General features: G+C 33.1%; 2 protein-coding genes across 3 annotated transcripts; both read right to left on the reverse strand.

Annotated features, from left to right (window-relative positions):
* Window positions 1–207: 207 nt before the first annotated feature.
* LOC105792991 (TOM1-like protein 9) lies at window positions 208–6432 on the reverse strand. The gene is made up of 10 exons (XM_012621890.2): window positions 6078–6432; window positions 5036–5114; window positions 4808–4906; window positions 4618–4728; window positions 4287–4447; window positions 3556–3637; window positions 3063–3148; window positions 2125–2313; window positions 1228–1685; window positions 208–1007 (listed from the first exon to the last, which is right to left on the reverse strand). Exons 1-10 carry the CDS (start codon window positions 6176–6178, stop codon window positions 385–387), a joined length of 1989 nt encoding a protein of 662 aa, XP_012477344.1. The 5' UTR covers window positions 6179–6432; the 3' UTR covers window positions 208–384.
* Window positions 6433–9349: 2917 nt separating this feature from the next.
* Window positions 9350–11655, reverse strand: LOC105792994 (uncharacterized). Of its 2 annotated transcripts, XM_012621896.2 has the most exons (7): window positions 11558–11655; window positions 11308–11461; window positions 11041–11168; window positions 10834–10937; window positions 10666–10753; window positions 10392–10453; window positions 9350–9790 (listed from the first exon to the last, which is right to left on the reverse strand). In XM_012621896.2, the coding sequence occupies exons 2-7, from the start codon at window positions 11418–11420 to the stop codon at window positions 9638–9640; spliced, it is 648 nt and encodes a 215-aa protein (XP_012477350.1). In that variant the 5' UTR covers window positions 11421–11461; window positions 11558–11655; the 3' UTR covers window positions 9350–9637. The 2 variants fall into 2 exon arrangements, with proteins under 2 accessions (XP_012477350.1, XP_012477348.1); XM_012621894.2 differs by having other exon boundaries at window positions 11308–11626.
* Window positions 11656–11994: the final 339 nt, after the last annotated feature.

An 11994-nucleotide genomic window follows, 5' to 3' on the forward strand; every position in this document is an offset into this window, starting at 1 on the left:
AATTAAACTTGAATAATTTGTGATAAGTATCAATGCCACATTTACATCCTTACTTGCAGCCAACCAATTTGTGATTAGAAATCCATGAGTTTTGATTTAAAACAAGATTGCTTGCACTTCAAATATTACTCAAGACAACCCTCTAATTCCATAAGTCAATTGCAAATTCCATAATATAACAGCCACAGGCCTAACAGTCTTCAAAACTTGGAAAAGAATTTCATCATATACATTAAATCACAATAAAATTAATATTTGTCATAAAAGAAGAAAACCAAATATATACATATATATAATAGAAATGTAAAATATATATATATATTCAAGAAAAAGGTATACAACTTAGTCACCAAAAAATATGTAACAAAAAAAAAATTTGAAGATTCACATACTACCAGTACGAGGTCTTGCGGGATTGGTTTTTGTTGATTTAATTTTGGCCATGTCAACCAGGTCTCCAAATAGCCTATCCTCTGGTTTTGAAGGCCTGGTTGGTGGGTTGTAAGATGAAGTGGAACCATTGTCGTCTCTGATGGATAGCCCATACATTTGTTGATCAAGATATTGTTGTTGTTGACCATAACCGCTGGAATATGGTACTGTTTGGTGGCCACCATACATTTGTTGAGGAGGATACGCTGGAGCCATTGCCTGGGGAACTACTGCCATTTGTGGTGGAACCATGCCGATATTATATTGCGGTCCCTGGACTCGTTGGGGAGGGAAAACACCGATATTATATTGCGGTCCCTGGACTCGTTGGGGAGGGAAAACAGCAGGCTGTTGCTGAATATTAATTGCCGATAAATGACTAGTTGTGATTGGCTGAATGTATATACCCACCACTTGTTCGCTTCCCATAGGTTGAGGTCCTAAGGGAGGTTGGCCGTGTGTTGCAGCAACTTGAGTAACCAGTGGCTGGGGATACTGAGGAACTGTGACTGGGCCAGGGTCTGCCCCTGATGCTTCCCAGGGTGGTGGTGGTAGTGAGCTACTACTTGGGGCACCTTCTCGACATACAAAAAAAGAAGCATTCATAAATTCTAACATAGTATTAGTAGTAGTAGAAGCTTAAAATGCCACTAAAATGAATTTGGTGAGAAAAAGATAGTTACGATATATGTATGTTAATGATTTCCTCAAGTGAAATCTGGAATGAAAATGGTCTTTGCCCAAAGTAAAATGCTCTGCTAAGAATAAAAAAGCATAGTATAAACAGAAACAAACCATAGACGGGTGACGGGGACTGTTGTTGCTGCTGCTGCTGAACCAGCTGATTGTTCCAGGCAGGACCTGTGCCCTGAGCAAATGATTGCTCATATCGAGGAAACCTGATGTTTGGTGCATTTCCATTCTGCTGCTGAATTTGAGGAGCCAAAATGTTCTGCTGCTGAATTTGAGGAGCCAAAGGATATAGTTGTCCGGACAAACCTGAAGATTGGGTGTTTACAGAATTAGAAGTGTTGTTGCTGTTAGGAAACATATCAAAGAGAACGAGGGCCATTTGCTGTGATGACGCAGGAGTAGTTTGTTGTGGTTCTCCCACAGGAACAAGGGCAAGTGAATCATCTGCCTTCGGCATATTGTAGTCATCACCACTAAGAAGGTCCATTTTGGGATTTACTGGTGCCGGAGGAGTTGAACCGTTAGTTGCAGGGGCTTGAGAATTTGTGCTGGAGGTAGATCTGAGAAGAATCTTTTTTGTTAAAGCTCAAGCTACCGGAAACATCTAATTAAGGATTTCAGATAACTTGGAATTAAATGAATCTCAATGTCAATCCTAGCAACCTAAATTTGATAAGCAAATCACTCTCTCCTCACAGAGAAATGCGCAACTAATAACAATATCTGAAAATGCTCAAAAAGCTTCCACTTAAACAATATCAAGCACCTGAAGTGAGGAAACTATTTCAAAAAAATCCAGCAACTAAATTTTGTCAAGGATTCATGTAAGAAATTTGTAACTAAGTTCCAGGTAATGCTTAGGACAAGAAGACATGCATGATAGACACTATTGCTCTTAGAAATATTCTATCATTTCGTATAACACAAAAGACCAATAATTTTGAATTTTGATCACCAGATCCCAGGATATAATAGTCCAGTTCAAAGAAGCATAATTACCTTCCCTCAGACTGTTTGCTGCTGCCCCCGGTATCAACTAGGCCACCATTGCTATTCACAAGTTCTCTTGCAGCTTCAGGCTTAGATTTGTCTGCTTGATAAGTTCCTGAAGCTATCGCTTCATGCTTTGCTAGTATACACTGCAAATCATCATTCAATGCTAAACCTTGACATAAGAGTGATTCATCCCTACAAGAGAGACAAAGGTTTATATGAAAAAGATATTTCTTACAATTTCGTCTGCGATTCCACGGATGTAAAACTAACTACCAATGCAACTCATACACCATACATTCAAGAATAGATGACAATGTCATGCGGAAATTGAATAGAAATGCACATAAAGGTATTCACTAAGGTAATCACAGAGAGGTTCAAGCAAAAAAGGAAAAGAAAAGAAATTAATCCTTTCACAGACTGCTCTGGTAGCTAGCCAGAAAAGCATTAAAAGGAATATAATTGAATAAAATAATGAAATCCTTTGATCTCAACAGTCGGGATTCCATTCCCTCTTTCATCATGCATTTTACCAAGTGATACTGCACAATAACCTAAAGGGTCAGGTAATACAAAATGGAATGCATCAAAGAAGCCCCCCGGAAAGAATGTCAGGACCATGACAACAAATGATAACATCAAATCATCAAACTATAGAAATGTACTAAGTAACTAGGAAGGTAATGGTAAAAGTGTTAAGAACCGACCTAAAACCAATTGTCAGTAACTCTCACTCACATGTAGCTTAACGAGTTCTACATGTGGACAACCTCACGTGTTTAGGCAGAAACAAAAGAAGAAAGATGGCCTCTGCTACTATATTAAGCATCCAACTAAAAATCAATCGGCAATAGGTGGAGAGATCCAACATGAATAGAAGACAAAGGAAATCTAAGACTTAACATATGTAGGATAACACCACTTTAACAGGGTGTCCTTACGTTGTTGAATTAACAAGGTGTACAACTCTTTGCTTGTAGGCACGGCACTGCTCCACTAAGTCAATAATCACCTCCTGCTTAAGTCCCTGAAATTGTAGAAGAAAGATCAGTGAACATGCAAATAGAAAATGAAGTTTAAAAAACCATAATATTCAAAATAAAGATTATTAGACGATTTAGCAGCGTCAAACTTTCATGAATTTTGAAACGTTCTTCATTATAAGAGTTGGCAAAACATAAAGTTTACACTGAAAAACTGGTTCACAATCTGACAAATTGGAGCATAGCCAACCAAATCACCACACAAATCAGTTATATTACAACTTCGATAGTAACTCTAAATCCAATTAATAACTTATCACTGGGAATCCACATTACTATGCACTTGCAAGAACACGAAATAGTTCTAGCAAGTAAACAAAATATATCCCTTTTCTCTACATTTCAAATTGTGAACCTATTAATTCCAAAATAAAAAATTGAGAACCCATACCTCTTTGTTTGCAGGATCTAATGCATTTATCATTTCAGAAAGGACATCCACAATACCCCGTGCGTTCTGAATTTCTGTCACACTGATTAAAAAACTCCAGTTAGAACACTAGAAGCATGGTCAATGATAAAGTACCAAGTAGGAACGATGAATTAGGAATGTAAGTTGCTATCAATAATATGACAGAATAATAGTCCATACAAAATTTTCAACTATTATAATTACTCTAATCTGTGGAAAGTCCCTACTACTCTACCTTAACAAGGAAAGGGCAATTACTGATCCGAGAACAAAATAACCATGTTTAACAGCTAAGGACATGGAGCACAATTCACCAAATTGAGAAGTTAAAAAAAATACAATTTTTTTCACTCAATAATTCATTTTGATCCATCTTTACTGTACATTAAGTGAACAAAATGTTTGTTTTGACAATTACTCCTGTTGTAATATGTAAAAAGTAAAATTAAAAAAAAAAAAGAGAGCCATATGTTCTTATTAGAATGCAGTACCATCCTCATTAAATAATTGAACCTTACCGTAAAACTCAGAAGAAGAAGACATTTATTTCAACAAGCTTTTTCGTTCAAATAATAGATAATGAAGAATTTATTACGAGCAGCAAACTTTTGCTTAACCATTACTGCAGAACAGTTTCTACAAAGACATCATTAAGAGATTTTCCTTTAAAAAAATTTGGCAATGTTACAACTGAGGAACAAAAAGAATACCTCAGGGTTGGGAAATCGGGCTCTGCAGAAGACTCAACTCTCTCTACTCTCTCTTGCCTATCAGGATTGCGAATACTTTGGGGATAAGACAAAGGTTGTGTTTGAGGAGTAAATACAGGAGCAGAGCTGTCATTCTTCTCAGGGAATACTGCCCCGGCACGCTGAAACAAGAAACCAGTTTGGGTCAGAGAAAAAAGAGGGAAAAGGCCAAATTATGTGAAATTGCTACTTGCATAACAGCATGCACAACGGTATCATGAACAAAATATAGCATACGAGTAAATGGATCCTAAGAAATGCAGTTTGAGATGAGAGACCTCAGTAGACATACCAATAACTCTTGGTATGCAACATGATATTGTGGATATCTTGAATTTGCACCATAAGCCTCTTGCCAAGTGTCAATCAGAGCCAATATCTTTTCTTTGACATGAAAATCAGGCTACAATTGAGCAGTACAAAAGCTGAGAACAAATTTTACTACAAGAAAATAGATCCATAAGGATGTTACATTTACTTACCTTTTTCCTGGCCATTTTAATCATATCACTGAGAACATCTCTCTCTGCAACATGCATATGGACAATGTCCCCACAGTTTTTTACAATAGTCTCTAGTAGCTAGAACATAAGAAATAGATCAAAATTGAACAAATTTAGATCTATATAAGAAAAAGATGATAAAGAAAACGTGTGATAATTATAGCCATTGATTAGTAGAAATCGATGTAAAACTTCTCAGGAGCTTACAGTTAGTGTAAGAAGTTGAACTTTAGGATTTTTATTTCCAAGCCGCTTTTTTATGCCTCTCATAACATCTTTCGCTTGCCTGATAAACAACAATCATGTTTCAATGCTTTATTTTTAAAAGAAAGCACAAAATTCAAACCTAAAACATATAAATCCAGCAAGCTTCCACCTTCCTCCTTTGGAGAGAGAAAATTGAAAAAAGAAGAGCCAACATTAACCAAAAAAAGGAGGAAACTAAACCTTTCAACCCTTTCTGCTTTGAAAATGCCTCAAATGATAAACAAAAGCACTAGCATACAACATAATTATCATTAAGCTGATCATGTTTAAAGTAACTAAAAATCTAGTTCATATCTGAAAATGGAAAATTGAAACATCAGGATAATAAGGTCACAACCAATAAAATCATCTATCACATGGTAATATTTCAACTTTGAGACAAATAGTTGAGCTCTCTGTTACCATTTACCAGACTGTCTTTACGTGAAATTAAATCCTTTATTCTCTATCGATCAACCCACTCCATATCTAAAAGCTGTATTATCACATGCATCCATGAATTAAATTACATATTGAACAAAGAGAAACCAAAAAAAGAAAAAGAAAAAGCAAACTGATCGATCTACATAAACATCCTAAACCAAATATCTTTCATTTCTATAAAATTTATGAAAATTTCAACAACAAAAACAATAACAAAATTCCGAAACGAGATAAGAAGCTATATTCACAATCTCGCTATTCTTTCTTATTAATCGAATTCGACGCAATAATTCTCAAAAGAGAGTTTAATTACATATTGAACAGTCAAAAAGAAAAGAATAAAGCAAACTGATCAATCTAGACAAACATCCTAAGCCAAATATCTTTAATTTCTATAAAATTCATGAGAACTAAAAATAATAATAAGATACGAGACTAGATTCACAATCTTCATATAATTTCTTAATAAAATTCAGACGTAATGATTCTAAGAGAGAGAGAGAGAGAGAGAGAAAGAGAGAAGAGGAGAGGAGAAACTGGAATCCAGTGCAACACATACACAGGGTCGCGACACAGCATGTCGCAGATCTCAAGATTCCTAGCCCAATCAGGCCCGATCAGCATGCTGCTGGTTGCTTTGTCCACCATAGAGCTCACCATCTTCGTTCAGAAAAAAGAAAAGCAATTCCCGCCTAAAAAAAAAAGAAAAAATCAATCCTATTCCGGCCACCGTCTGGAGAGATCGCGACGAACTGCGATACCGGAGACGCCACCAGAAAATTCAATATTTATAAAAATAAAATCAAACAGCGAGGAATCGGCAGTTCCTCTCTGTTCCCTCGCTTCTCCCACCAATTCTGTCTCTATCTCGTATAAATCGAATTTTCTTTTTTTCGCTTTTCCCATTTAGAGAAAAAAATTAAAATTATCTGAGAGGTGAAGTAAATAAAAGGGAAGGCGAATCAAAATATGTCACGTGTCGAGAAAGTACACACGTGATATATCTAGATGTACTTGCCTCGATACGGATGGTTGCTGACCGCTGATTAATATGCGAACTGTGTATTATTGTCCGCCTAAATTTGGTAATATCAGTATGCGGGTTTTTTACTAAAATAATCCAAAAGAAATAAAAATATACCAAAATGTACCCAAAAAAAAGTATTTATCAAAATATACCAAAAAAAAGAGGGCTGAAGGTGCCAATGAGAATGGCGGCACAAGACGAAAATGTAACTGTCTGCAGTTTTAAGGACCTGCCATGCAAATTTATCATTTTAAATTTTGAAAGTGAGTTGGTGGGTGTGTTAGTGCCAAAGCTGAAACTTGGTTAATTAACTTCTAAGCTCTCCTTATTTATTATTTTCTTTTTATTCCCCTTCAACTCAGTTTTATATTTAATAAACAAGCCCTCAACCTATTTTTGAAGTTAAATAAGCTCTTAATCTATAGTTTTACTCATAAAGCCCTTTATTTTATTATTAAAGTAAATATATTTTACTTAAAGTAAAGTTTATTTAAAAAGTATAAACTAATTCTCATTTTATGTATTATTTTGGTAATTTGATGAGAATAGTTTATTAAGTAAAAATTTTATACTTTAATAAAAAAGTATGAACTAATTTAGTATTTTTTTATTTAATAAACTATTCTCATCAAATTACCAAAATAATACATAAAATGAGAATTAGTTTATATTTTTTAAATAGCTTTACTTTAGGTAAAATATATTTACTTTAATAATAAAATAAAGGGCTTTTATGAGTAAAAATTATAGATTAAGAGTTTATTTAACTACAAAAATAGGTTGAGGGCTTGTTTATTAAATATAAAAGTGAGTTGAAGGGGAATAAAAAGAAAATAATAAATAAAGAGGGCTTAGAAGGCAATTAGCCAAGTTTCAGCTTTGGACTCACCAATTCACTTTCAAAATTTAAAATGGTAAATTTTTACGTCAGGTCCTTAAAACTGCAGACAGTTACATTTTAGTCCTGTGCCGCCATTCTCATTAGCACCACTGGTGCCGCCATTCTCATTGGCACCACCTTCAGCCCTTTTTGTTTTTGGTATATTTTGGTAAATAATTTTTTTGGGTATATTTTTATTTCTTTTAGATTATTTTAGTAAAAAACCCTCATTATGCACATAAAATTGAAATAATTATCAGTCAAATTTATATTTTAAATTAATATCATATTATTTAATTAAATTTATTTTATTTTATAAAATATTTTTTAATATATAAGAAATGTTGTATTCTTTTCAAAAAACTATAATACGCTAAAAAATATTACAGTAACTTTATTACACCCGATCAAAAGGGAATATTCAAATGATGTTAAAATTTATATGATTATTGATAAAATATAAAAAACTTAATCTTAGCCAAAAGGCTGAGAAAGGTACAAAATATTAGAAGACGAGGAATGAGGTGGCGGTTATACACGTGACTAACGAACAACTACCGAGGGATGGAATTAAAAAAATGTAAAATGAGGGTGTCGTTTCTAACATATTGAAGTTGAAGGGGGGACACAGTCGGGACAGTGCGTGATCTGTTATTGTTTATTCGCCGTCCATTGAAAAGACAGATTGATTTTTGTGACTATACACTTATCTACTTTTAATTGTTTATTTATTTTTAATGATTGAAAACGGTTTCCAACTTTCGAACTGAAAAGAAAACCGGCTTCCTGCTCACTTCCTCAACTAAGATTACAAATAAAACCTCATTAAATATTATTTTCTTTAGCTAATGAGATTTTAGTGCAGTTGGTAAAAACCATACTCTTGATTTTGAATATTCAAGTTTGGAATTTATCGTATATAATTATATGATTAGATCTTCGAGTCTTTATCAAGTATGATTATTATGTATGAGATTTAATTTAATTTGAGTAAAAATATTTTGGAAGTTTTTTTATTAAGAGTTAGATTGTATTTTATCTCTTTATTTAAAAATAGAGAAATTAATTTTGTAAATTAGATCAAATAACAAATCAGTCCTTTCTATTAAAAATTCCATCCGATTTTACTATTAAAACTAACATGGTGATAAAACAAGTAAACAATTCCACGTTGCATGTCACTCATGTACTTAATGTTAATGTACAATGACCAATTGCAAACATTATAAATAAATTAAATTTATAACAAAAGGACCAATTTGTTCTTATTTATTGAGTAAATGAGCAAAATACAATCCGACTCTTATTACAATACCTAGTATTTTATCGTTTGGTTTGTCATCTTTAATTTATATAATACATGTTCTTAATCTATTTTTCTGTTGTAATAGTTTAATTTTACTTTGTGATCTGCTTGTGTTATAACAATTTAACACTTGTGGTTACTTGAACATATATTTGTATTTGTACTTTGATTATACTAGTATCACTTTCAAAAAAATTCTTTATTTTTTTCATACCATATTTTCTTTATTCAATAATTTAAGAGATTCATAAATGAGTGTTGCTTTGTAGTAGTAGTAATAATAATAAAAAAATGAAAAGGTAAAGCAACATAAATAATCCATTAGAACCTACAATAAGCTATCACGCATGCTTCATTAACCAAAATTTCTCTATAAACAAGAAGAAATACGAAACTTGGCAACAAAGAAGCAAAACACCATCACCAAAACCAAGTCAGACCACACTAATCATCATTTCTGGAACAAGCACCAAGCACAACAATATAAAATTTGTCAGCATTTAATATGCAGTAAGAATGTCCAACCCTTTTGCATCCCTTGATGGCACCAATGAACTTATGGCAAGGACAAGCAAAACAAAAACAAAACCATAGTAACATGGCATGATGATTTGCAGATTTGCAATCAGAATTATGTGTTAAATTGAAGTAAACCAGCAATTGAGTTAACAATCACGTTTAGTAGAATATATTGCCAATTACAACAGAAGTTCATTCCCCTCACCCTCAACCTAGTAAGTTTGTTCCAATTCTTGTAGCCTATTTTTTGGTAGCTTATTATTGAGGCAAACAACTTCAAGCTTGCAATAGTAATAATAACAATAATAAAAGTAACATCAAACCGCCGTTTTCCTTTTACAGGCAGTATGTTTTTGGCTGCTCATTGGCATTGAAATACCAATATGTTCACATAAAATCCTCTTCAAGTTCCTGCAAAGATTTGCTTGTTGTAGCAATTTGTTTGTTTGAGGTCATCTTTTCAGAGACCATGAGACCCTTGTAGCTTCTTATCTCTGCTTGTCTTTCCTTTTCAAGCCTTTGTAGTTCCTCATGTCGTTTCTGCCAGAGAAATCAAATGGATTTTCATTTTAGTTATCCAAATAACAATGTTCGTATGAGGTCAAAGGATGAGACTATAATCCCAGCATTTAGCACCTATAGTATAAGTATTTAGTAAGCAACATCAACAAAACTACTAGAACTTCTTTGATCTCATCGTAAATATCTGAATTATTAGCAGCAAAGTGAAGCTGAATATAAGTCCATTGAAACATCGTGCCATTCTGATCATAGTTTACAGTCATTTACTTTATTTTTATTATAATACAATGTATTTGGTTTAAGAAACTGGACAAGAAACATAATCCAAATATATCATTATGTATATAGAACAACAACATCATACATATATGTTTATTGAGATTAAAATTTATATGTGCAATAATTGCTCATGCAGTTCTGCCCTTCATGAATCCAGTACGGTATAACAACTTTTATCCTAAACAAAATCCAGTAGGGTAACTTTCATTTTTCATGCTGCAACCATTTAGAATATTTATGTTCTATAGCATACTCGAACAAAACCATCAGCTGATGTCACCAATAGCCAGTATCAAACCTAAGAAATAAGTTAAAAACAGATAAAGAAAAAGTGGCTCACTTTTTCCCTTAGCTGTTGCTTTCTCTCTGCCCTTTCTGCGGCATTAACAGCTTCTCTCTCAGCTGCAATAACATATTATATTATGCTGCATTAGTTACATCAAGAACAAACAAAACAATTTGAATTTAAAAAAACAATACAGTTAATGCAGCATAGCCAAGAAAATGCAAATGGAAAAAACGACATTAATGCATGCCACCAAATTTCTTTCATAGACAATGATAATACAAGTCCTAAGTTGCAGCGAAAAATGAAACTGCAGAGATATGCATACCTTTCAAATCAGGTTTCCTTTCCACTTTAGTCTTGTTCAACCTGTTAACTATCTCATTTATACGCTTCTCCACTCTCACTGTCCGAACCTAAATCATGCGATAAAATCAGACAAACATTAAAGATGAACAAAAGTAGAAATAATAATCGAAGTAATAAAGAAGCTCACCATCTTGGAATTGTGAAAGCCAACTTGGCCAACGTCCATGGAAGGAGTTTTCTTCAAATTGGACCATGGAGTGTAAACAACATCAACATTGTTCACTTTGTTCCCTAATCTCACATAACAATTAAAACAAAAAAGAAGGTTGCCACTTATTATCAAACATATACAAATTATATATATATAAAAGGAATTGATGAAATTAAAATAAACCTTGGATGGAATTAGCTTTAACAAGCTGAGCACAATCTTCAAGCAAACCTTCGCTTATATCATCAATGGTTTGACCTTTATGAAGTCTTACATAAACATGAGCAGAAGACATTTTATCAACATGGAACCTGCAACAAAATAAATTCAATCACCAAATTTCATGCAGAGTTATAAGAGAAAAAAATAACCCTAAATACTTAATTTATAGCACAAATGAAGAATTTTCAGGAATTTTTTATTGTAACTTGAAAGGCAATTCGAATTTACCAAATGTCTTCGGGAAAGCCGTATTTAATGAGTTCCTCGTTCTCGTACTTGTCGAGACCCATGAAAATTGTGTAATCGCCAACCTCTGGTCGGGCTTTGAAGTAAAACACCATTTTTTTTCTTCAAAGTTTCTTTCTTTTTCTCCCTTTCCTCACTTGGGAGACCAATCCAGAGACAAAATTAGGGTTATTTTCCCCTTTCAGTTGAAGGAAATTGCAAAAAAAAAAAAAAAGAAAAAGAAGAAGATAACCTAATGCGATCTCTGTTTGCGCTTGCGTTTTTCCAAATTGACAGCGTTTACCTCATGAAAAAATTATTTTCCAACTTTTCTCAAATTCTAATATATTATATCGATATAAAAGTCAATTCTTAATGGCCAAAATACCCTCATTTAAATTTTTTTAATATTATTAGATGAGATTCTTATTGAGATATGAAAATTAAAACGGAAATTATTTAGTAAATATCATTCTATTTTATCCCCTTCAAAAGAAAAAAACCATGCTCTTTTATCCTTGATTTCTTTGTTCAGCTGCGATTAATTTGCATTAGAGAGTATTTTTTCATTAACCATATCTCTAATCCGTCTAAGTTTAATCATATGAATTTTTTCAATAATAATTTTGGAATATAAGTTCGATCTAAATATCTAAATAATACTACTCATGGGTCAAGTTTTCCGTACAC

Source organism: Gossypium raimondii, chromosome 8 (genome assembly GCF_025698545.1).
Source record: "Gossypium raimondii isolate GPD5lz chromosome 8, ASM2569854v1, whole genome shotgun sequence".
NCBI classification, from domain to species: Eukaryota; Viridiplantae; Streptophyta; class Magnoliopsida; order Malvales; family Malvaceae; genus Gossypium; species Gossypium raimondii.

Bases quoted from the DNA above. Each gene is read 5' to 3' on its own strand.
- LOC105792991 (XM_012621890.2), bottom strand. From the start codon at position 6,178: ATGGTGAGCTCTATGGTGGACAAAGCAACCAGCAGCATGCTGATCGGG. The intron at 5,115-6,077 runs GTATGTGTTGCA...GTTGTTTATCAG, and splicing joins ATGCTGTGTCGCGACCCTGT to GCAAGCGAAAGATGTTATGA. The intron at 2,314-3,062 runs GTAAGGACACCC...TCTCTCTTGTAG, and splicing joins CACCTTGTTAATTCAACAAC to GGATGAATCACTCTTATGTC.
- LOC105792994 (XM_012621896.2), bottom strand. From the start codon at position 11,420: ATGGTGTTTTACTTCAAAGCCCGACCAGAGGTTGGCGATTACACAATT. The intron at 10,938-11,040 runs GTTTATTTTAAT...ATGTGAGATTAG, and splicing joins TAAAGCTAATTCCATCCAAG to GGAACAAAGTGAACAATGTT. The intron at 9,791-10,391 runs GTGAGCCACTTT...TTTCTCTGGCAG, and splicing joins AGCAACAGCTAAGGGAAAAA to AAACGACATGAGGAACTACA.